Below are 27,397 nucleotides of genomic sequence, written 5' to 3'. Positions count from 1 at the left end.
CGATTTATTGTCGTGAAAAACGCACGATTTCTATACACAATCGCTAGGGTCTGATCCCCTGCCAATTAACATCGGACACGGTGGTCAGGGCTATGTCAAAGTTGGACACGTTTTTTGTCCAAAATTCCACATACATCAGCCATCAATATACATCAATCTTAAACATTTTAAAAGTTAATACAAAGTTTCGGTACTCCGTCATAACCGTTAGAAACATTTCGCAAATTAACACAGTGATACAATTCGCGGCGGTCGGGGACAAAATGTAATTAATAATTAATGCAACGAGAGGCCAAGTACAAACTTCGCTAACACAGAAGTTACTTGTGGAGCGCGGCGTGACCTTTTCTGTGAAAAAACAAATGCGGAGATATAACTGGCATGTTACGCCGTGTGTAGTAACGAGCTAATTTAAACTTTTCGGTCTCTCTGTCCTTTTGGAGGGTGGCTCCCTTTTCGTCACCTGAGGCGACTGTCCTTGGTTAGACGACACTTTCAATAAAACAGAAATAAAATGCACGCGTCTCACATATTGGTTTTGTGTTGAGAATAATTGATTTCAGTCTTGGTTTCAAATTTTAGATTGAACTGCCTAAGTAATTCTTAACCTAAAAGCTTCATTACACCTCAAAAATAAAGAAGCATATTAACCTCAATTACAGAAATATCAAAGCAAATTACAAGACCATTTACCTATCATGGGTGTAAACTCAATCGCATCCCGTATCAAAACCTCCAAACCGGGACATCCAACCCCAAACAGATAATCATAAATCACTCAACAAGAGTGAAAATCAAATATTTATGTGGGTGTAAAGTTTTGTTCACAGAGCGCATGTGTGGTGACCACTGTCCACTCGCGTGGCAGTGGGTGTGGCCTCGCTGTTTATTCGGCTTGACCCACGTTCAGATACCGACTTTCCACGTAAATTGATAGGGTTCGATTGTATAGGCATACATAGCCATACTCATATCACGCGTTTAAGGCTTTATCGTTGGATTTAGAAAGGGTTTAACGGTACATATGGGTATGTACCTACTTGTGTGAGATATCGAATCGTGAAGCAATAGCCCATTATCTTCGATGATTGTTCATTGCATAAGCAATAGGTTGATGGTGCTTAGAGGATTCCTAAAATACTTAAAAGGAGAGTCTAGTGTTTGAAATAAATTGGAGCTATTTTAAAACCTATAATTTTTGTAATTTTTTTTTAGATTTACTGTAGCGTAAACTGGCCAACTGCCAGCGTTGGCATCCTGAGAAAGACTTGTTCACCTCGCCGTCGTGTATAAAAATCTAGGCTAGCTTTCATAACAATGAAATTCTAAAATCTCTATCTGATAAGATGCATTTGCATCTATCTTTTGATTCAAATAAAAAAAAAACTCCAATTATGACTCCAAACGACAGTATCACCATGTCTCTATTTGAACAGGCTGAGGAAACAACCACCACTACTTCCTCAGGAAGTGTTCCCATTTGCCACGAGCCATCACCTTTACAAATCTTTGAAAAAAAAATATATTAACATCAATAACGCGTGCATTTACATAATATAACCCTCTAAACAAACTAGGTACGCCAGTACAAACAAAGGACGTCGAATCATGTAGTTTTTTTCGCTGTATTAATTTAGTGCTCCGGTTACAATGCCATACAGCCCCTACATACATTACAGTACTGCCAACATTACAAAGAAATCGAAGGAAAATAATAATAAGAATAAGAATGAAGAACGTAAGGGCGTGTTCACAGTACTTATGTGAAATTAGCTCGCGAACCAGCTTTGACGTGCCGACCAATTGTGCGCGTGAAAGCGCCTTTATAATCTGAGGCGTCGCGACCGTGTCTTGCATCCAGCTATTTATAATAATAATGACGATTGGCAATCAATGGAAACAGTTGAATTGTACATTGGATTTAGTCAGGGTAGAATATTAAATACCTATGTAAGAAAAACAGATGCGATAGTACTTTCTAGTTGAATAAAAAAAACCGAATGCAAATATTTTAGGTAAGCAACACCGATAGTTAAAACCAATATATTGTTTATATCTAAACTCGTAAAATTTCCTAACCAGCCCACTTCACCTTTGCCCTACTTAACGAAACAGACAAAATTATAATATCTATAGCAACAAACAGTTTTCTGAATCAAATTATCTGGCACCTTAAACATCTGTTACAAAAAAAAAACGATTAACTTTCTTGTCTCAACAAAGAAATAACGCGGACCGCAAGGCAAGACGGTTATTAAGGGTCTTTTGTACCCAGATAAGCGGTCAACCCTACAACTGACACCTCACAACACCGTGACTGCTACAACATGTAATTAAGTGTCATTTAACACTTAAAAGATTGAAAGAAAGTGTCATTGCCCATATGTTGTGAATGTAGTGCAACACTTTTTTGTATATTTAATTGGCACTGTCCTGTTTTATCTGTGTCAAGTCTGACATCAGGTGTCTATAGAGTATTTGTGACAAACTTGTCGTTAAAGAACCATTTTTATTGTTCTAGTAACTGTATGAACAGGTTCATCTAAGATTAGCCATACTAAAAAAGATGGTAAATATCTGCAACGCTAAGTCAAAACAAGGATATGGTTGAAGTAGCTTTTCAAATAAGTGTAACCTGCTCTATAACATTAATGTAAAAAATCAACCTACTCTATTTTATTGAGGAAAAAAACTGATAGTTTACACAATATTTATAAGTAACATTCAAATAATACAAACAATTGAGGAACAGCTAGCATCTGCCTTTGAACTAGGGTAACAACCTGTATTTAAAACCTCTTTTCAAAATTTCATCATCTCCCAATCCAAACAACTGCAGCCTATAAAATGACAGATATCAAACTATGTCCTCATTCCACAGCGGATGCGGACAGCGCGGCTGAAGGTGGTGGGTCCCCAACACCCGGGGTCCCAGCCGACACGCTCACCTGCGGCGCTTGTCGGAGAGCCTTCGCTCTTGCCGATATCGTCCGCTTCATCCAACATAAGATCTCCTCCTGTGATAAGGATCTGACGTCCTACCACTGTTATAGTACCGGTAAGTGTCTTTCTTATAGTCATTATAAATTAATGTTGAATAAAAATGTTAGCAAGTTAATACTACCAAAACTAAGGCTCAATACAATCGCAGTAACTTCACTCACACAGCAACATCTCAAACCTTGACATACGTTGAAAATTCATAAATAAAATCCATTTCAATAGCCGATGAAATTACATACGTTTTCCATCTTAGGACCAAACTCCGACCAAGAAGATGGCTCAAGGCCTGGCCAGGTCTCAAGTGGGAGCACCAGCGTGCGAAGACCTTCACTGCTCACAGCAAGGAGGCCTCCTAGCAGTAGAGTGCACACCCCTCCTCTTGCCAGTCCCTCCATAGCACATCCTGACCTTCTAGAAGATGGGGGCGCTTCGAGCACGCCTAAGCGACTACTGGACGGTACGACTATTTAAATCCAAGTGTTGTATATTTTTTTCTCATTACACTAATAACATTACATTACCTTGAAATTAAAGTTAGCTAATAAATAGCAATGGTTTAAAATGACTCGTTTTACCAGAAGCTGACGCCGGAGTCTCGACACCTAAAAGGCGAGCGTCCACATCGCCCATGCCATCAAGTTCCCCTGATGAAGATATTAAGCCGAAGATCAAACAAGAACACATGGATACCTCCAGCTCCCCTGAAGATACAAAGAAATCAAGAACAGAAGTGGCTGATGCTGAGTCCAACACAATGCATAGTGGTAAGTCTCTAACATACTCAATATTTACCACGGCAATTCACGGTTAATCAATATTTAACATGGGCAAATTGTACCTTCCGTAGTTGAATCTAGGTTGACATTCATTCAACAAAACGAACGCTAATACAAACATATTTAGAAAAAACAAATGATGATAAGGATCCAGCTAAATTCATCACAGCTTAAATGCACATCATTAGCACCCAAAATGATTACGACAGCAAAAAGGGCAAAAACAATATTTTGTTGTTTATTTTAAGCGTAGGTACATGATTAATATATATTTAAAACAAAGCATTTCAATACCTACTTTTCGGGCTTAAAATTCATCTCAAAAATTCCTGCCCGTCTTTACAATGGTTACATTTTAGAGCAATTCTGTCCATGATTCAACGGCTAAATATTTCTTAGCTAGCCAATAGAAAGGACACGTGCGTCTTCCATTTTTAACCTGGAAATTCCGTGTCATCGGCATGACGGTCCAGTGTTTATTATATTAATGATTCTTGCTTAACTTCAAAGGATTCTTTGGAGACAGTTTTATCTTTGCGTTACGAGTTTGTCACGCAAGATGTTGCACAATAACAATGTTGGACAATCGTGTGTATTTTGCTACGTCATCGCCTGTCCATACATTTCGGATTGGGACTTAATCCCGTCACTGGCAACAGGATGTTTCGAATTGTATTATATTATATTTATTTCAGTAGGTAGTTGTTACTTTTATGGGTTGGTAGCCGTGCAATGAATGAAAATGTAAGAACCCATATAAATTACATTGAAAGTTACTGAAAGAAATACAATTTAGTTACTTAAATTTGATTAATCGAAAAAAGAAACCTTAACAAATCCAGCTACAGTTAGCTTTACCTAAAAAATACATTTTCACACTAAATCGTATTATAAAATAAACAGATTAAAACTAAAACCTTTTCAATAAAACGTAAAATAAATAAAGCGGAGGTAGCTCGAACATCTGTATAAGCGAGCAATCTTGTGGGGGTGGTTCGAGAAATAATCTATCCGAGACTAACCCTTTGTGCGACCAGATGTGCTGTCATTTGACACTTTTGTATTAAACCCGTTGCACAACAAAGCCTTCCTTAAACCCGAAAATTGTGCACCGTTCAAAATTTTCAACCCGCATTCTGTCAACTGCTTTACGAAATAGCAATTTACAAAGGATAAAGAAAAAATATTAATAACTTTCCTATTTAACAGTTGTTCAAGAGAATTGAGTTTATAAAATATTGTGCAATTTTATTACTTCGCTATGTCTGTTATACTGTCTCAATTCAGATATGTCGAGTGGACATATAAGATTAAAAGAACTGTTATCAAAAATATATATTTTTATATTGTATCTTTATTTAGCTGCAATCGCGAACCACATCTCACTGATAACTGAAGACAAAACGTTTTTAGTTCTTATGTTAACACATGATATAAATATCAACCGATAGCTAGATCTAATTCTGAATGATAAACAGAAGATAAGGTACACGTCAGCGTTATATCTGGACACTCAATGTGACGCTGTTATTACTATACTCCGGGGTTGCGCTAGCAAAGTGTCAATTGCAGGTTTGCTTCAGCACCGGTTGTTTCGGATTATTGAGTTTATCCTAAACGTTCATATTAACCCTTTCTGCGGAGCTGTCATACCAACCAGTTCCAATACACCACGAGGGCCCCTGCGCAATAAAATATAGCAATATATTAAATTGATAACCAGAAACAATAGAGCCAAGTCCATAAATCCACTCGACTTTTAAAACCGCATTCATAACGGAAGGTTATTGTCAAAACAAGAACATAATTCTAATGGTGACAGTAAGTCGCGACCTCGTGCCAACTTAAAAAGGGATCTTAATTTTAATTGTATTATTCCGTACATATTAATTAACCCCATCGCTGTACGAACAGATATAGGGGATGATTTAGGAGAAAAAAATTATTTGCATGAGCACACGATTGACGCACGCGTATTGTAGTCATCTGCCTTTTGTGATGACCCTTACATTTACCGTGGCTGTGCAATACATGAAACAGCTCACGTTTTATGAATTATACATTCAATATTCAACCTTCAGGCATTAAACATAAAGTAAAATTTAAAAGGTTATCCCATTGGCGTTAATGTCTTTATGTGGACTGATGACTGTGATATTATAATTGTCAAAGATGCTACCGAGGTCCCATTGTTAGAAACGGTCTTTTCATTTTTTTCAAAGATAAAAAATGTTTGGCGTGTTCCTGACACGTGGTACACGCTCATGCGTTTGCCGTGACCTATGGAACTCCTTTAAACGTGACACAATGCTCGTGGATATTTTTAGTTTTTGTATAAACGGGAAGGTGGCTAAGTGGCGGGTTGGAATAAGTGGGTTTTAATTTTAGACATGACGTCTGCGACTTTGTAAAATGTGAGGGGAAGTTTGTCTCGTGCCTATCGCGTGTCCTTTCTGTGCGCACTTGGTGAATGTATGTAGAGCTTTATGTGGCATTGGAGAAGTACAAGGTTCTGCAATTATAGACATACAATGTATCGTTCACTTGTTTTTATGTTCAACAAAGAAATTTGGTCTTCTTAAGAAATTGTATCCACAGTGTGTCGCCACCGTCATTACCATCACAAAACAGTGGTGAACCAATGGCCGTCAGTTGTTTGTATCAAAACAAATATTGTATCAAGTGTGGATCGGGTCCAGTGTTTGGTCTCCATTGTTTGTTGTACAAATTGGAGTAGGATTGTCAGAGCGGATATATTATGTTCCGTATACACATGATATTTATAAAAGAGTAGATTTTAGATCCATTAAATATTAGTTAACTTCTAACTGATCTCGTTTTCCGTTCAATTGAATTTAAATCTTCTTAGCTGTCTGTTATTGAACTCACTGGACCTTCAAATGCGTCATGGACAATGATATCCCTATCGATTTCTGTGGTCCCCAGATAAAAATTATCGTTTTAACCCGCCATGCATGGTCTGGCGCACCTCAAAACGGTCAGTCGGGGCGGACCAAACAACCGCACGCTTTTTACTTGCCCAGTCGCGCGAAATAAACGACAACAATGAGTTTGTAGCGGACAGCAGCCGCGTGTCTGGACTATCTGCCAACTAATTACGCATTCATAGACCGTACTTCTGATAAATGATCGCCCCCGCAAATGATTCCTCGATTAACTCCCGTCCAAGATATTTCCATATCAAGACATGTTTTCTTAAGGGTCGACCACAAAAGGGCCATCTCGGCGCCCAATCTTTAATCCTATCTCGGGGACCTTTGCGGGCGAATTTAAATTTCTTTAGAAATATCGTCCTTATTATGTACGTGCGGGTTTCTATTCCTTGCGACGTTCGTGGGCGAGATAACGTAAGTTAAGTCCGAGAGGAGATTGTTGTGAAAAAACTACCGCTAACTTTGACGAGATCCCATCTGCTGGCTCCTGTCCATTCAAATCTGATCCCTAACACTGCGTGCATAAATTCACATTTTGTTCGAGAGCTTTTGGATTAGTAGAACCTTATTTTGTATATGAGGTGATAAGTCTTTATGAGGGGTCAACCTTTTCTATAGTGAACCTCACCCTTTTAGTGAAAAGAGTCCGTTGATAGCTGATTTAGGAATGGTGATAATACATTCAGTGTGTGTAAATATATCATAGATTTATTTTATGATAGATTGCCTCTCGACCGTTGGATCTGTAGGATTTTGGTAGATGTGTACTTATAGATATGTGATGTGTGAGTTAGGAATTTTAAAGGATTGTGGTGCATTGTATGGTGCAGTTGAATAGCTGTCATAGTTGCTTTGTGATGTACACGGGGTTGGCCGTGACCGCTCGGGGAATTCGTTAATTAAAATTTGCGTTTCGATTGATCAAAGCTGCATATCTAGGGTTTGATGTGATTAATTAGCTGAGGTATGTCCTATTGGACTGAATATCTGCTATTATGAGCAGCAAATGCTAGTATATCGATATAATCCTACAGTAGATACCTGCTTTGACAAGGTTATAGGATTCCATTGGGAAGCTAATCTATTGCTTTGTCTATTACAATTATGTTTACCTTAGAATTAAGACGACTATCTGAATTTATGATTATTTTTAATAAACTAATGCTTGATTCAGACAGACCATGGTAATACAATAATATCACCAATAACAAGCAACACTTAAACGCATCGGTGCGCTGAATCAATTTTAAAGCGTCGTCCACTTAACATCCCTCCCTCCATTTTATTGTTTTTCCAACATTTTTTTGTAATATGTGGTAATGGTCGTCACACATGTGTCGACAAGTTATTATGAGTTTAAAATAGCCCCACACATCGTGTTGGGGACGAATTTTTGTGAACATTTGTGTCTTGATTTTGGAGCCCGAGTTTCTACGTCAGATAAAACATTGCTTGGGTTTTCTGAATTGTTTAAAGTGTTCGCTTGAGTTGAAAGTGTTTTGAAACTATGAAATTTTAAAGTTGTTACGTCAGCGATAAGTTATATTACAGTTTACTCAAATTTGTGTTTTTTCCTTTTAGATTTCTTAACATAACCCATTCTCCTTTGTCAAATTATGCCTTTAGATGATGTACAAATTCGATTTTAAAATATAAAAGAAGAGAATTAGTAGAAAATGGGTCCTACTAGTTCAGTGGTAACAACTTAGGACTCACCCTGTTAATTTCAATACATAATATAATAAAGTAGGTACACGAAGTTTATAGGACCGCTAAAATGTATAAGGGCGTAACAGCGAGGGTGTCGGCAAGGGAACAATTTGTAAAGTAATGCGATAGTTTGACAAAAATCACTGTTTTACCGCGTTTGGGAGCGGCGATCGACGGCAAATTGATGGCTTTATTTAATGTTACGTAATTAACCGGGCTTTTTTACTTTTTTATGTAAAGATGTTACTTGTTTTGGTTTTAAAACAACAGTTTTCGGGTTAGTGGTAATGGATCTACTTAAAATTGAGTCGGGTTTTAGGTATTTTTGATATCTATTATATTGTCATTTTCATCATTGGTAGTTCATCGACTAGATAGTCAACGGCTTCACCAATTTCATGTTTCATGTTCAACTAGATACGTGGTAGCGTGTTAAGCCAAGTTCAGGTAACTGACAAGCAGCACCATGTGCAATATTAAATATTATTTTTATTTATCTATTTACATAGAGTAACTGTCTAGCCACCTATGTCATTAAGAAACTATTAACAAAATCTAACACTTAATAGTTTTACAGCAAAGTTAATTTAATACTAGTCAGAATAGTAGAGATCGTCGGGGTCACTTCTTATAGGCATCCTTTTGTTTCACGAAACACTTGTGTACGCCACATTGACGGTCAAATCGGTCATTTCGTTTATATTTAAACAATCAGTCACGAATTATTTTTTCAGTTGCGTCCTTATGACCCAGACGACATTCAGTTACGTCAGTTTCAATGACCCGGCTAATGAAGTATGAGAAGTACTCAATGACCAAGAACTTTAATCGGATAATTATATTTAAAAAATATGACGATCTACGTAATAGTACCCTTATACCAAATTTAAAATTGATCTTTAAAACCAGGTCCAAAAATTCATTTTTTTAATGTTTTTGAATGAATTCAAAATGCTAATATTATAGCATTCTAAATCTTATTTAAAATCGGAATAAAACTCTCACAAACTATACTTAAGTTTTATACTTGGCCAGCAACCAGTTTCGGCCAGTAACGTTCTATTTTCGAAATTTTTATTTTTCTTCACAAACAACAACATGTCTCCCAGTTATGGGTCACAATTTGCACCATTCGGGGTTATAACTTCGCACTAGTATAAGGCTGCGGTCATATTGCGAGCGGATTCGAAAGACTTGAAATTAAAATTGGGTTTGTTATTAAAAATAAATTAACATTTTCATTTTGACTACTTTTACATGTATAATAAGACGGTGTTGAGCGTTCTTAATAATTACGCTCGTACCTTTTAAAGTCAAATTAGAAACTCCTTAGGTTATATAACTACCTAGATTTGGGACTTTTTGAAAAAGTCATCCATATTATAGTGAAAGTTCTCCAAATTAAGCTCTATGACTACTTAGTCTCCTTCAACCAAATTCATTTCACCTTTGGTTTTTACGAGCCGCCAATCGCTGTCACTACGTACAAATCTTAAAGGGGGTTAGCGGTGAGCGGGCGGTAGGGGAAGGCGGTCATTCAGCGCAGCGGCGCGACGGACATCCGCCGCATAACAAGTCGATGGCGAGTCTCTATGGAACGACGCCGTTCTTATTTCAGATTTCGCATAGATTCAAAAATAGCACGCATTTTTAATTTATTTTTAAGAATTTTAAATGTCGTCGTGTGTGTTCGATAATTGGTCTGATGATTTGAAATTTGAATTTTAGAATCGAATTAACGGTTTTTATTTAAATTTAGATTGTGATTTATTCATTTCAATTTTAATATTTGAATTTCCACATTTTCGTTATTCGATAAATCATGTTTGCTCTAAATAATACAGTTCCACGTTCAACAAAACGAAACTAAATAGAAATTTCCAACCGTCAAATATTACGTAACATACTTTCAGTAGAACTATACGATCAACATACGTGTAAGCGTATAAGTAAACAAACAATGCTGTACACACTTCGGTGGTTGTCTGTAGTTTCTAGTGGTGTCCGCGAGAGGCGCTGGGGTGCGAACAACTGTTGTCGTCGCCGGAAGCAGCGCTGGCGGCTTCCGGCCGAGGAATGTTCTATACGGGCTGTTTGAATTTCGCGTTTTCAGTTTTTTGCATTTCTTTAAAAATGTGAACGAAATTCGAGATTTTCTTTAGATTTTTTTAATACGGCAGTAGCTTTGCAGTAAACAAATTAGGTGTAATCTTTGGTAGATTTACTTTATCCAAACTTAAGATAAATAGATACGTGTATACGTGCGTGTCAGCAACATAGATTAGGCTTACTGTAAATGAGATCTGAAGGCTTCCCGGCGCGATATCTTTGAAGATATTGCTAATCGGAATGTGGTGGAACTATTAGGGGAAATACATTTGTTTTGATTATCTAAAGCCACTAAAGAAAGTTTTCCGATAAAGACTGGATCTTAGAAATTATTTTTTATTTATTTTCTTTTTCTAAAATTTTTATTATCGAACTAAAAAGCTGCAATTAATTTGTGTTATAACCAATTATAAAAAGAAAAAAAAAACATAAATACAATATATAACTCAAAATAAAATTACCAAAAAAACTGCATACGTACATAAATTACGGTATTCCGCGGCGACAACCGGATACGCTTTCCCCGCTAAACGTCCACCCGGGTTGAGCCCCGCGGGGTGGGGCTCGGGGCCGCTCGACCCCGACGGGGCCCCGTGTTTAAAAATTTCACCCCCGGTGGTTCTCAACCCACACAATGGCCGGTAATCAGCGATTGCCTTTTGAAATCGAAACGCTCGTTACACATTTTTTCGCGTACCCGGATAACCGGTGCGTTTTCCGGACGATCCAGACATGTAGTGCCTGTAACTGCTGAGATAGTTTTTTTTTTGCAACATCAATATCTATTTTCAAAAAAAAAACAATGAATATATGTGAAATCTGACAGCATTATCGTTAAGGTCATCAGTATATATTTTATTTTTAATAATGTGGAACAGACATTGCAATTACTTAATGAAAAGATTGTAAACTAAATTTATTTTGTTCAAGCCTTTCTTACAGAACTCAACGTAATTGTCTGGTCCTTAAGTACTTCAGACTACTTTAAGTCCAATCAATTACTAACCAATAATACATGAGAACGTTGCAAACACCTAGATACCGTATAATCCGACCACCCAAATTCAACCCACACTTGAAGCACACTTAATTGTCAACCACACACACATTGACCACAGATGGTTATCTAAGGAACCATTGAAAATTACAAGCGATCTCTAATCGGTGTAATCCGGTATCAATCGAACTGGAACTGTATCGTATTGGCTGTGTTGACCCTACTTATGACGCGTAGTGTACGGTTAGCAAACAATTAGTTGAGTTATATCGTGATGTAGTTTAATGAATTTGGTGGGTATTCTGTCCGCCTAGAGTCGTTATTGTAACGTTTTGAAAGTGCCTGGAAAACGGCGTACTTGGAATGAAAAGATATGATTTTGACTTTGATTGAATGAAAGAATTTTGATAGCAGCAACTCAAAATTCATATAATTTTATTCATATTTTTTTAATTCACGAAAATAAATGTAGATATCAGATTATAAAAAAATATATGGAAAGAGAGAAAAATATGAAATAAATTAGAAAAAATATAATTTCCAAAATACATAAATTTCAAAATAAAAACTAATATATATTGACAAGATATGTGTTCTATCGGTCCATTACCGTACGATGACCAAAACTCAACACAATGAACAATGCCCGGTACAAAAAGGTCACAATATTGATATCGTAAATCTACATACAGGCTGATCACAAATCCCACTCTTGTGGACCTATCTATGAAATAAGACTTGTGTAGTTGTAGAAGTAAGAGATCGCAATACATACCGAAGAGTGCTGTCTTGCTCACACACAACAGCCTTAGTTTGAAAGGTTGCAGACACGTGAGGAATTAGCGGTACCTAGATATCGAGATACGGAATGTACGTGATCACTTTACAATGTTTCGATATTCTAAGAATCCTAATGTTTTTATATTATATAAGATAAAATGTCATGTCCTTTCCGTAGAAGATATTGGAGTCTAGCGTTCTCGATATGACGTATTTCACGAATCAAGTGAAACTATATGCTCGTTTGTCATAATAGATGTCATGATGATGTGAATATATACACATTAATTTATTTTCAAAGATTTTATACTTACGTTAAGTTTTCATCAGCTTCGATAGCTAATCTTGATTTTTTATTTCAACGATTAAAAGTTTCTTATTTAAAATATTGTTCCTAATTTCAATCATAAGAACAGCCTGTATGTATCATCTTTCCGGTCGGTCATAATCTGACCGTTACATTTCAATAATCGTCTTAACAGTGGTGATCGCTTATCTGCCGCGCCCAACTAGTGATGTGCTTTATCGATACTTCGATTTTTTTGAATGAATTGAATCACCTTATTTCTTTGCTTGGAGTTTGTTAAATAGGTAATTGAAACTGACATGCACTTATTTAATAATAATAATAATAATAATTTATTTATTTGGAAGAATATTGTTACAACAGGTGTTACATAAAATAAAGTCCATAATATTCTACTGTTTCCAGCGTCTTACACTTGTATTAACTTAAAAGCTAATCTTTGTCAGAAGTAAAGTTGTAAAAGTAAGATATAACTGTTTCCGTTTTAATTTATTTAAAAATTGGTTGCGTAGAACTTAGTTAATTCTTTTCTTAATTGAATAAAACCGTTTTTTATCGTATTAACGCACGTAACTCATGACGTCACTACAAGATCGCTGAGACGTGATTGTCTCCACAATAAAATGTGTCTCGAGTTAACAATGAGCAATCAAATTACTGTCAGAGCGAGGAGCGCTGGACGCGCCTTGACCGCATCTCCTAATCTACAGAGCGGAACAACTGAATCACTTTGTATGCCCATTGTAAGAAAGTTTATATTAAAAAAATATCTTAATAGTCTCCATTTTTAGTACTCAAATTCTCAACATATTACATATTTTTTCGGTATTCGAATTTCACGTCAGACTATTTCGTATTCATATTAACATCGATTCAGTCACAAATATTAAACAAGATTTTTCGCAATTTGTATCCATATCAAAGCAAATATGCTGGCGTTTAATAAAAAAGCCTCTATTCATTTTTCCCTTAGCGGGGCACTGTTACATACATAGATTTCAATATCAACAGTCTTAACCCGCGCGTGCGTACGTGATCCCAACCCGCGTATATTTCATAAGATTTTAGAGGTGCATGAATCACGCAAGACACGGAGGGGCGATCACTCACCGCTGCGCCTCGAACCCTTGGACCTCAGCCTGCTTAGCATGCGCACCACGCACCCACCCTAGGCCCAACACTACGATATGTGAGAGCTATTACTAGACACTTTGCCCGTGTTAATATTGCTGTAAATCTTCCATCGGAAAGCGTTTCCATCTCCGTCGATCAGATGAAATGTGCGTGTTTATTTACATGCTCTCTCCTTGTCCACAGAACCCAGCAACTACGTGTGCTCGACGTGCAAGGCGCGCGTACACTCCGCGTGGAGGCTCCTGCAGCACGTGCAACATGTGCACGGCGTCAAGATTTACGTTGAAGCAATGCCTCAACAGCAGCCTAACAAGCAAAACCACTCATCGTCAAGCACATCTTCATCAAGCTCGGGTTGCTCATCCACTGGCGCACCGCTGCCACCACCCAGCTTACGTCACCACCCATTACTTCCTCCTCCAGACATGCACTCACCGTTTGGAGTAGGTGGTCTACTCAGGATGCCATTACCAGGCAGCCTACCGCCATTGGCACACCCATCAGTTCCTCCAACGCCATTGTTTGCGCGGCCTAATCACCATGACCATCGGTTTAGAATGGAGCAGCTCGTGTCAGAGCAGTTCCGACACCATGGTTTAAACTTAGCAGCCGCGGCTGCTGCTGTAGCGGCTAACTCGTTACCGCCACACCAAGCATTCCCTTCTCCTGCGGACCGACCTCCAGTTGTGCCCACCTCGGTATCGGGCCGAGATAGAGCTCCACCAGTATCTCAACCTCTCTCACTTGAACCCCAGCTGGATTTTTACTCGCAGCGCTTGCGGCAACTGGCCGGTACGACCAGTCCAGGGGCGGCCACAGGCAATTCCAGCTCTCCTAGCCCCAGGAAGCATTCACCTCCGTTCGCTTCCCCGTCGCCCTCCCGAGTCGGTCAGACTCCTCCGGCGGGCGCCGGACCCGGAACGGTGGATACGCCCCGCGAAGCTACGAGGCCGCACAGTTCAACATCACCCGAACGACGCATTGAACCGCTAGCAGCTGACGCGCCGCCCACTGACCGGCCGTCTTCTACGCCGCCCGCCAAACGCAACACTGATGAAGGGATCCATTCCTGTGAATTTTGCGGTAAGAAATTCCGATTTGAAAACAACTTGATAGTTCATCGGCGATCTCATACTGGCGAAAAGCCGTTCAAGTGTACCGAATGTGATGAGGCATTTGAAAAGGCGTCTAAATTAAAACGACACATGAAAATTCATCGAACATCAGACACCAATGTTGAGGATGGGGAATCTGGAGGTGATACAGGAGAGGACGACTCTGATGATGATTTGGAGGACGAGGAATTGGAAGGTGAAGAGGAAGACGAAAATGACGAGGGAGATGATGTTGAGGAAGCAGAAGATTTAACCGTCTCAAATAGTAGCGCGCCATCGGCGCCAACTAGGAAACAAACACCAGTTTTACCTAACAATCCGCCTACTGCATCCGTTGTTGGCGAGTTGATGGACAAATTCGGTCTGTCTAATATTGCACAATACAGCGAAGCTTTTAAACAGGCTTTACAAGAATCAGGAAATTCCCTAAAATGGCAACTAGCTAAGGATAGAGATAATAACAACGGCCCACCCAGTGATAAGCCGAACGGCATGCCACCAACGGCTGCTTTACGATTAAAAGAGGAGTTTGCCAAAATGCCGCCTCAACCTCATCCACTGTTCAACCCTTTTGAGAACCCATTCGAAACTTCCAAACGTATAAAATTGGACATGGACCGAGGAGAAGGTTGGTGGCTACCAACACTGCACGCTCAACGTCCGCCGGAGAACATCTTCGACGGATTAAAGAATAGCGGCAATGGCCTACTACAGAACCCCTTGCTCAAATCAAAAGATGGAAGACGAAATGACACCTGCGAATTCTGCGGGAAAGTCTTCAAAAACTGCTCAAACTTAACGGTTCATCGGCGATCGCACACCGGAGAAAAGCCATACAAATGTGAGCTGTGCTCATACGCCTGCGCTCAGAGCTCCAAGCTAACAAGGCATATGAAGACGCACGGGAGACTGGGCAAGGACGTCTACCGCTGCAGGTTCTGCGAGATGCCCTTCTCCGTGCCGTCGACGCTTGAGAAGCATATGCGGAAGTGTGTGGTTAATCAAAGTAATGGTGCTCCCCTAGCTCTATCCGATGACTCTAACGCGTGCCGCGACGAGGCGTCGTGACTCTACCCGTGGGCCGGGCTCCGCCTGCCGCCGCCCGCGCCGCCCAGCCAAATCTTCTAAGACCTGCTCCGGTCACGTGTTTCGTCGCGTCTCTTATCTCGGTACACGCGCAGAACGAAGTATCGCGTCGACCGGGTCTAGGCCGAGTTTTGTTCAATTTCTAGTCTTAAGAATTGAATATTGGCGGTATTATTGTTTATACGCACGCAATATGAGCCCAAAAGTTTGCACCGAAGGGCATTAATTTAGTTTATGTAATTATAAGTGACATATCTTCTTCGTACTGACAGTGTTAATTACCGTTGCATTGTTGATGTTAGTTTTCTATCATTTTTGTTTGGAGGCTGTAAGTACGTCTTTGATTCTTATGTTACTCCCTTTCGATCTTGTTTTGACATGTTTTTTATTTATAGAAAAAATGTGGAAACCAATGCCAAAGTTAGCTATGTTGATTTAAATATACTTAATATTTAGTTTTAAGCTGTATAGTGTCAATTAAATTAGAATTCTTTCCAGTATTTTCTAGGATCTTCATAGTTTGGTGTAGTATGTGTTTCACGAGTAAGTTGTTTCGTAATTTTAGTATATTGTGTACAATAATAAGCGAAATGTTTCCTATCCTAGTTAAACAAACTTGTGTACATATTTGATGTAAGTTTATTTGTGTAAATCGAGTACCTACCTATTGATGTTCATATTTATAGTCGGATAATATTTCAAGGATTATAACAAAATTTGGTGAGAAAACGGTGAGTTTCCTGTAATCGATAATTTATTTAAGCATTGTAGAAAGCGAAATTGGAATCGATTTATGGTAGGTGTTATTCGTATCGCGGTACTTGTATGTTTAATTAGCGATTAAATTATTAAATTAAATTAACACTTTGGAGACCGATATTCGTTCATGTGCTATTATTTCTTGTGGAAACTAGTTATTTTATTAAGACTGAAAACAATATTCCAGTTTGTTTATTTTTAATGATTTCTTCGTGAATTTCATTCGTACCTAAATTAGTCCAAGCGTGAAATCTTTCAGTATACGTACTTAATGTAAATTATAATAGAATTTATATTAGATAATTGTAAGTAAATTATAATAGGCACATTTTGTCGTCCATAACTGTCTCCTCTCTGCTTAGGGCTCTTCCAGACGACGTTTATCCGATGGAACTTTCAAGAAAGTCTTAACGTCGTGTGGACTGGTCCTAACAATCTAACATGTCCTTATTGACACAAAAATATTTTTGCTAACAATCGTTTGTACAGATTAATAAAATGATCGACGCGAAAATATTTTTGTGTGAATCTAGTAATGTCTAATCATTTAAATGTTTCGCTCATCAAATTGTACAGTCGAACCAATAAATGTTATAATATTTAATTTCTTTGTATGGTTGGTAACTTTAGCTATATTAGAGATATAAAACTATAAGAAAACCTTGCGAAATTGTCATTGAATGTACCTATAACAGTATAATTGTTGATATAAAAGACAGGACGACTAATGGAGACAAAATAGAGAAAAAAATTAAGACAAATTTTATTGTGTAACTACGTGAAAGATGAACTGTTTTTATTATTTTTCATTTTTATTATTTTTATTTCAATAAATATCCACGATTTGTTAATCAATTTTGTTGTTTGATTTCCCTGTATTATGAAAGTAAATTCCTTTTTATAAAAGATTAAAAAACGAGTTAGTAGATAAACTTAGCACTGTTGAGGCTATGAGTTCGATTCTCAAGCGGTAGAAAACAGCAATTTTTAACAGCAAGAAGCAAATAATTATACTACAAAATAATACTAAACTAATAATACAAAACATAAATATTGTCTACGATATAACCTGATCTTGAAACGAATACTGTGAATAATGTTGGTAAGTACATCACAATGACATCGAATTCAATCTTGGCCTTCAAGAAACAGCGAATAACTAACTCCTGGAATCTCAGAAAACAGATATACAGGTAGAATATTCTTTATTGCACACCACATAAGTTTGTCAAAGACCATATTGAACTTGTTGGTTGCAACTGTCATACAGAGATTTTTGACTTGACAGTGAAGTCATTTTAGTAATAAAGTAGTTTTCACGCTTTAAAAAAAAAATTATCTGTGAAGTCTAACAGAGTCTAACACGCAAAATAAAACCGGTCAAGTGGTTAGACGTGCTATACTAGATAGATTTCCGTACAAATAGGATAAAGAGAAGCAAATTGGATGAGTGACAACTTATATATTAATATAATTATAACCTTTAGTTACCTTTAATTTATTATTTTTTGTTTAGGCTTGGCAACCGATATAAGCGTGAAGTAAGCTGTGAAAATTTCAACTGACTTGCTTTCACGACTCATAGATACAGCCTAGTAATAGACAGACAGACAGCGGATGTTCGGTAATAGGGTTCCAATTTTTCCCTTTGGTAACGGAATCCTGGAAAAGAGAACTACACAGAGTTAACACAAATATAAAACTCATATTTATAATTAGGCATACTCCATATTCTAACTGTATAAGCCAGGTGTTTCAAAAATACGTAGATGATGATAAAGATGACACAGTATTGGCATTAACAAAGATATCTGTATCGAATGCTGCTCTAGGTATTACAAGGAAAAGACACTTATCATACTTCTCCGGATAAACATCTTATATGCGGGGAAGAACCTTGACCTGCAACAAAATTTTGGAGAATTATGTCGTAGCCATTTTTGGTTATATATTAGTATTAGTATATATTTATATATTAGTATTAGTATAGATTGTTTGAAGGCGCTAATCTCAGGAACTACTGAGTCAAATTGAAAAAATATATATTTTATGTTGAATAGACCATTCATTGAGGAAGGTTTTAGGCTATATAACATCACGCTGCAACTAATAGCAGCTAGAAGAAACAATGGAAAATGTGGCAAAAACTTTTTTCGAAACGGCTTTCGTACAAATATTCCTAACTTATATTATCTTCTAACCACGCAGAGGAAGTCGCAGGCAACAGCTAGTATTAGCTAAATATTCCATATAGTATCTGATATTTGGGTGGCAAATTGTCTTATTAGAGTAAATACCCAATAAGAGGTACTAAAATGAAAGAATATATGGATACTCGATCCTATTTTACGCATAAACTTCATTTTTACACGGATGGTTTATAACCAGGATTAACACTTAGGATAGTTCTTAGTTCAAGTTTAGGTTATAAATGATCATTTTCGTTTGTAGCGGGCATACTTGCGGGCAACAGCTAGTTTATAAACATTTGTGTGATCTAAGAATGCTTGTCTGAATGTAAGTCTGGGTGTCTCAATATGACTTGAACTTTTTGAAGCCTCCCACAATACTTCATAGAACGGGAGTAGTTCAAAAAAATACAAGTATAATCCTATAAGGCTTCAGGCTGAACTCAACATAGAAATAAGACTTAGCTGAAATTTAAGTAACCACCTATACTTGCCAACTGTGAATATCTAATAAGACAGTCAACTAATAAAACCATTTAGTTTCCCGCTGAATTGCATAATTAGTACCAAACTTAAAGTTATTTACAATGGCTGTGGTTCAATTTTATAATTACCGTTAAATCTTATAAATATACTAGCTGTTGCCCGCGACCTCGTCCCCGTAGGTAGAAGATATAAGTTATGATTTAGGTGTACCTGCCCGGATTTTTTCACATTTTCCATTGTATCTTAGCTCCTATTAGTCGCAGCGTGATGGTTTATAGCCTTAAGCCTTCCTCTATGAATGGTCTATTCAACACAAAAGAATTTTTCAATTTGGACCAGTAGTTCCTACGAGTAGCGCGTTCGAACAAACAAACAAACTCTTCAGCTTTATATATTAGTATAGATATAGATTGTAATTTTATTATGCTTGACTGTATATCGATCAGTTTTATAAGACAATTGTGGTCGTAAACTGAAGTTATAATCAGTTTTACATATCAGTTTGACGGTTCTTACCCAAAGAAAAACTTTTTTGGGTATTTAATCTAGAGAAAAATAATGCAAAGGTTTGAAAATTCGTTTAATTTAACGAAAAGTCAGAAGGTTTGTTTCAAGTATACAGTGTTATAGTAACACACTGCTCGCACAGACCTCCATATAGATCCTCCTATATAATAATAGGAAAGACTTACATTGATCACTCTTACTTATTGCGGGTTGGCGATTTCAGACTAGTGTATTTGTAATTTTGGTTTCACACGATTTTTCTGTGAGTGAATGATTGTCAGTGATCTAATAGTATAATTTCAGAAAATGCATATGTTTTTAAGTCACATTAGGAACTTGCCTGCGTCGTGACTTCAAGTGAAAAGTAAAAAAGTTTTGTTATAAGATTTAAATGTTTTGCGTGGTTTGTCTTATTAGACTCTCTGTTTAGTTAACCATTTTGGGATGAATATTGAAGTAATTCTGGTTAGAAAAGCTTATGTAAATTACTCGAATTAGATGTTAATCTATACTGTTGCCTGAACATTTTTAGGGTTCCTTACACAAAAGGTACAAAACCGAAAACGAAAACTCAGCCTCAGATGTCTCTCATTCCATCCGTCTGATCTTGGGATACAGCCTGGGGACAGCATCATGCTGTACATATTTCCGTGTAGCCTCTACTCCAGAAAATTATATAAATCGTGGTTAAGCATTGATTGGTATAATCATAAATACGATGGGTGACCATTTGCAAGTGTATTTTTCTTCTTCCTATTCATATGGAACCCTTAGTGTCATGACTCCAACTTGCCCTGTTGTTGTACCTACGGGTTAAACCGGAGGGCTCAACTAGTCCATTGGATATCAAAAGTAAATTTTTGTTATTGACAAAAAAAAAACTTTTTAGTTCGAATTTAACTATTTTCTGATAATTTTGACAAACTAATTGAAATCCAATTAACAAAATCGGTGACACATATCGTCCTGTTGGAGTCATTTGCTGATAAAATGATTAAAAACGTTAAAGACTCAATATTACAACACTTTTTTTATTCAATAATTGGTGGTTATCTTTTTTAATTCAAGAGAGTACTTTTTTGGATATCTTTTCTGTGCCTGAAACGGTCCATATTGTTACTAGGTTATTCTATTTTCAAATATAAGTATGTATATTGAAATTGAAAGTATTGAGATTTTTTTTAGTTTACCTACGTGTTCTTTTTACTAAAAATTATCATGAATTAAATAAAGTTGCACGATTAAAACAGGTAAGTATTGAGCCATCGTTTAAAAAATAAAAATATCGACGTTCGTTGGAAAACTGAAACCACAATGACAGAAATAAATAAATAACCTTCATTCAGTTATGAATTAATATCTATACTAATATATAAAGCTGAAGAGTTTGTTTGTTTGAACGCGCTAATCTCAGGAACTACTGGTTCGAATTGAAAAAATCTTTTTGTGCTGAATAGACCATTTATCAAGAAAGGCTATAGGCTATATAACATCACGCTGCGACTAAAAGGAGCGAAGATACAATCGATCACGTGGACGAAGTCGCGGGCAACAGCTAGTAGCTTATAAAATTGTAAGCTAAATTTTTGTATAATAATATTTACTGAAAATATTTGTATTTTGATTGATATTCTTTTTTCTATAACACTTAAATGAATACCAAGGTATTGTAAAAAGAAGCTTTTATAGAACTCTAGTTGGTAGGATTCCAATACCGCACCTAAAAGTTATGTCCAAGAAAAAGAGTTTCTGTTGTTGATAAATCATTTTCTATAATAAATAGATAATTCATTTTTTATTGATACTTTGCCAGAATGACACAGCAAATAACGTTTTTTTATATCAATATATCAGATAATTATCTATTTTAAAGTCAAATAATCTTGTCCAGTGGTAATTATAAGGAAGCAAAATCATTACGACCGCACTCGATTTAATTTGATACAACCTTTAAAATATGAGGAAAAATTACAGAACTCGCAACCAACGTCATAACACTTTTTGGCGTAAAAAATAACCAGTGACCAGTTAGACCAGTAGCAGTAAAAAAAACTATTTCTAATATGTAATTAAATACAATAAAAGTTTTACTCAAAATAAAGTACGAGGTAACTTGTTTGCTACAATTTTATGACTCTCAAGTTCGCAAAACAGTTAATAATGGCAGCGTCATGCTAGTAGCGCCATCTCTTATCGAGTAGCAACAACAGAAATATCAAACGCGCTCATTTGTAGAGAATATTTTTCTTTATGATTAATATTTTCTTTTACTATGCTAAAATATATATTTTATGACATTTATTTATGTTTTGTTGACAAATGAAAAATTACAGAAAAGAAACAACACAATATCTATTCTGTTTTCTAAAATTTGTTATTTAAAGATAATATAATTGTGAATACTGGAAGTGCCAAAAAATAACATCTATATACCTACTATCTTTTATAGCAACAGAAGAATATAGGTTTCAATAATAAGTGATATTATGGTAAAGTACCTACGTAAAATTATTTTAGATGTAAGTTGATTTAAAAATTATGCGTTTTGATTGTGTCAGGTACAATTTGCTACATTTTTTCTTGAATTCAGATTATTAAGTGACTAATAAGTTAATAAGACACACACTCATATATTCTTATTGGAATCGAGTTACAAAAAACATGAACTGGACAACTTCATCGACAGTTATCGATATTTTGAATGAGTTACAGGATAAATTCAATAGATGGCGGTTGAGAGCTTGCAGTTTTGTACAGATGGCAGCACTTAAGGAGTTTTCAATAAGATCAATTAAATTGCAATGGGTTCTGTGCGCATATCATTTACCTATTATAATTCTGCCAAGGCGTTTAATGACAGTACTCAGTTCTAATTATACATCTTTTTTAAGGTATTTTATTTAGACCGCAATAATTTTATTTATCTACATTTACTTAAAATACATTAAAACATCTCATCAATTAAGTAATACGTTATGTTTATCATAAAGATCTACGAAACAGATATATTTTGGTTGAATTAAGATATAAAAAAAAACACAAAATAACAGATAATTCTTAAGAAAATCAAGTAAATTTATGATTGTTTGCAAGACGCAGTAAAGTTTAGAGTTTTATGGTCCCAGTGTCCCGCGGGGCTGACCACAGATATCTTAATTATAAATTAACTTTGTTCCGTTATTTATTGTTAAACTTAACTCTAAACAGTGCAGATTGTACATTCTTGCAAATAAAGTGTTTTGTTTTTTGTAATAACTATCGAATCGAATATGCAATTAGTAATAAAGTGACACTAGCTGTTACTTCGTGCACTTTTTTCTTCATTTAAGAATGTCCCATAAGATAGACAAATACTGAATTAATGAGAAGAGGGTATTTAATATTTTTACAGATCCAACAAATTATTAATTGATGTAAAATAATAACAACTATTTTAATTATTTTGATACCCTGAAAGCGCTGTGAATTGCTTGCTTGTGAATAAACAAATACCAACCTCAGCCAAGATTTCAACCTACAAATTCTGGCTATAAACACCATCTTTAAAACTAATCTAGTAAAAAGTCAAGGACTTAAACTGTAATAAGTCAATACTCAATTATTTATTGCGTTCCATAATGTACATTAAGGTCTTAAAATCTAATAATACAGAACCATTATGGACCCTGTCGTGCACAGCAAAATCTTAGGAGAGAGGACAAATCACTCCTGAACAAAATATCTATAACATACAAATAAATTCTCCAACAAGAAAAACCACCAATAAGAACTCACCCTTAACAAAAAATCTAACCCGAAAATGCTGAAGTACCAAGTGATCAATCGTCACTACTCGTATGACCCCAGGGCACGCTGACCAATGGGCAGTGAGCGTGAAGCCACGCCCCTCGCGTGGACAACGGTCAGAAGTGACGTGAAACTTGATCGATCATTGTACGATATTTGGATGTGTTATTTTTAGGTGCGTGTGTGTGTTCAACGGTATGAGAATAGGTACGCCTTAAAAAGAGGAATTTTAGCCGGTATTATTTTTTACTATTTAGGTATTTGAGAGGGAAATTTCTGCGCAGGAGTCTTGACGATCCAGTTAGGTGTTTCTCCATTTTAATTAATATAATATGTGTACGCTTGTTTACATTACACACGTCTCAATATTTTTTATTTATATGAAGTGTATATTTTGGCTTGAATGGTTGAATTTATTTTAACAGCAATTCATCAAACCGTTGATACTTTATCAGATGCGATTTTCTTATGTTTAAGTCTCTTATGTGTATTTATCGGCAGCTTATAATTAGGGACTACAGTTGGGGCCGAATCTAGTCGGGCTATACTGATAAATACAGATTGGTAACTCATAGTTATTAAATAAATAATTGTGAATTATGAAAGTTATAACAATAACAAATAACATTTGATTAATTTTCAAAAGTTTACTTTTTCAGCCCTATCAGGGCTTAAAAAATAAGAATATGTTCTAATAAAAACAAGCTTCTCTTTCAAACAAAACGCAACTCGTTTCACAAAACTTGTCCACTGGATATCAAATTAAAAATGACCGTTAGATCTATCATTTTAAATTATTATAATTATTTATGCGAACCATCTGCCATTTTTAACAATGCACTTTTTGCACGCATTTCGCAACTAGAGGGTCCTATTTTTAATAAAACAGGTTTCTAGTTTGCATTCATAAATTTAGTTTATTGAGTTATTTGTGATGTTATTTTTAAGGAGTACATTGTTTAAAAAATCTATTTTCGTAACTGATGAATTTTATTAAAAAAAAACAGTTGATTTTTCTTTAAAAAATAAATGTGATGCGATTTCATTCACTTGTGTGACTAAAAAGCTTTAGAAATATGAAAAAAAAAACCGCAAACAGTCACATGACCGGCCAAAAATGTTATATTCACGGCAAAATATCAACAAACTGTCAAAAACTAAATATTTTCCAATTTATCAACCCTTTACAACATCCAATAACAATTCGTAAGCAATAACTTATCGTCACATCAACATTATCAATAAAACTAATAATACATGAGGACATATGTTTCACAATATGTAATAAAACTTTTTATTATCAGAAAACAACATTTTTACCCCACAAAGAGCACGCGACGAAGGGTTGATTTAAGAGAAAAACGGGGAAATGGGTCGGTGAGGTCATTTTGTACCGGGGGCCGTTGTGAAAGGGTTAAAACGCCCTAATAACTGGGCGAAGTCCGAGCGTGGGTAAAACCGGTTTACTCAATACAGGATGTAATAAATTGGTCTTGTTTATTGATTAGGTGTTCATCAAAATGTTATACTGGTGTCGGCTAACCAAAATATGGTTTAATTTCTGGTTTAAAAATATAATGTTTTTTAGACAGACTCTCAAAATAATACTAAGCATATTTATTAGTACACACATATTTCTTAGAACACATAGTTTCGACATTGTTTTGTGCAATAAAACAGCATTAGAATCATCTATCATAAAGTAAGAAATGCGTATAATTTAATAAAATGGCTTCACATTTTAATAGCGACGTTTTATACGCAGTTTTAAGCATTCAACTGTCTGTAAAATGTGCAGGGTCTGTACATGGATTCCAGTTTTAAATGCTTTAAGCTCTAATATTTATTTATTACGTGTTCGTTTATCTACTGAACGTCCTCTTAAAATATTTTTGTAGAATAAACAGGCCTTTAGATAAACCACAGCTGGGCACAGGCCGTTTTGCATTGTGGGAACGTTGAGAAGTTTGAGCATTGGTCACCACGCTATTTATCCGTCTAATAGTTCAATTAAATAGGCAGACAATATACAGTACGTATAAAAAGCCCTATTTTCCGATCCTTGCCTTTTCCCTCTTTTTCCCTCTTCCCGACTTCCGTGATAAAAAAATAATGAGATTTTTTTTTCTTCATATTATAACAACAAAAAGAAACAAACTATTAATTAAAAATTTCCCACGGCGGGGCACAGGCTACTTCCCATGCTGATAAAGTTTTCATTAGCTAGACTTTTTTCCCGAAGATTTGGGCACCCAGGTCTTTTGAAGATGTTTTCCTTCACCGTTAATCAGTGATGTCACTGAAATTTAGTTATTTTTTTTTAATCTTTTTCAATACATTTTTTTGTAAGTATAAACCAATTTATTGAAATACTCTGCATTAGTTTATACACTTGAATTTGAAAATTGTCTGGACTTTAAAAGAGACTGCGGCCCCTGAGTTTGTTTCGACATTTCTTCTCAGGGTAGTCAGCTAGGAAATGTCAGCTAAATAGTTCTCAAAAAAGACATGTAAAAGTGATAAAATATCCTATTTGCAGAATAAATAATTTCATTTCAAAAGTACGTACTTGGAATTTGGAAATTTCGCATCGGTACTTAACCTGCGTTGGGATCAAACCTGCAATTAGTGCGTATCAATCCATACATAGAAACACCTAGAGCTTCATATCTCCACCAAAGTGATATTTATCGGTTGATACAATGATATTTTCTATATTTAAGATATTATAAACATGTCATTTCAAAATATACATAATAAAGATTGTAAACGATAAAAATAATATAATTAATATTCAAAAAATTAGTTTTGCTCTTTTTTAGAGCGAAACCTTTGCTTTATGCAGAACAATTTCTGTTCACCTGGTTTGTTTAGCACCAGCATTATAATAAGTAACTAAGTTGTCTTAATTTACATTACTAGTACAGGCTAAAGTGTCTACTGAGCTAAACTGAGATTACAAAAGATCATACTCAGTGGAAACTGTACAAATACACAATAACTGTTCTCCTTAAGTCTTTAAACATCTGAAACCACGCCTCCGACATTCAAAATCTTCATTAAAGACCATTCCGTAGAATGTAATCAAAGCAATAGGCAAAATAGGTGTGCATAGTTAGGAATAAACCAAAATACTTTGACCTACCCCACCCCCCTAGTTTCTTCTACGATCAGATTAGAAAAGGGCCGACAAATAATTCCACAGAGCTCTAATTTCGATGGCCAAGTTGAGCGCTACAATCCGAATCAAAATTCAAAACCGCGCTCTCTCTTAATCCCTGTTGAGGATCACAATAAAAGGTAATACATTTTAACTCCTGCTAAACTGTTGGCCGATTTTGGACCTTATTGCGTTAACTGTAGGGTTATAGCACCTTGGCTGAGACAAAAATAAGATTATCCAAGCGAAAGTAGAAGGTGAAAGGGAGACATTTTGTTGTAAGGAGCGTCGTACAGTGCGCCCGTACAGGATAATGACTTGATTTTGTTTCAGTAAAATTATCATTAAAATTATAGTACTATTAAAATACTAGACTGTCACTAAGGTTTTACGCCTAAATCTATACACAAGTGTACTGTACAACAGTACAGTGTACAGTACTGAAGGAAAATATCGTAATGAATTCAAGAAAAAATAAATACCCATATCGCAGTTAATCAAACTGTCAACAAGGAGACACCTCTTCAAAGGTAAAAAAT

The 27,397-nt window shown here is 36.0% G+C and overlaps 1 protein-coding gene across 2 annotated transcripts in view; it reads left to right on the top strand.

Annotated features, from left to right (window-relative positions):
• Positions 1-17,585, top strand: part of LOC113495740 (B-cell lymphoma/leukemia 11A) — a 32,072-nt gene extending 14,487 nt beyond the window's left edge. The window contains exons 2-5 of one of the 2 annotated variants that reach the window (XM_026874650.1): positions 2,882-3,058; positions 3,257-3,460; positions 3,582-3,767; positions 13,954-17,585. In XM_026874650.1, the coding sequence (XP_026730451.1) occupies positions 2,882-3,058; positions 3,257-3,460; positions 3,582-3,767; positions 13,954-15,953 (2,567 nt within the window). In that variant the 3' untranslated portion in view covers positions 15,954-17,585. The remainder of the gene's footprint in view (positions 1-2,881; positions 3,059-3,256; positions 3,461-3,581; positions 3,768-13,953) is intronic. The other variant, XM_026874651.1, reaches the window with a different exon arrangement.
• The last annotated feature ends 9,812 nt before the right edge of the window (positions 17,586-27,397 follow it).

Source organism: Trichoplusia ni, chromosome 7 (genome assembly GCF_003590095.1).
Source record: "Trichoplusia ni isolate ovarian cell line Hi5 chromosome 7, tn1, whole genome shotgun sequence".
NCBI classification, from domain to species: Eukaryota; Metazoa; Arthropoda; class Insecta; order Lepidoptera; family Noctuidae; genus Trichoplusia; species Trichoplusia ni.
The sequence above is the reverse complement of the archived record's forward strand: the minus strand, read 5'-3'. Positions and strand labels throughout refer to the sequence as shown.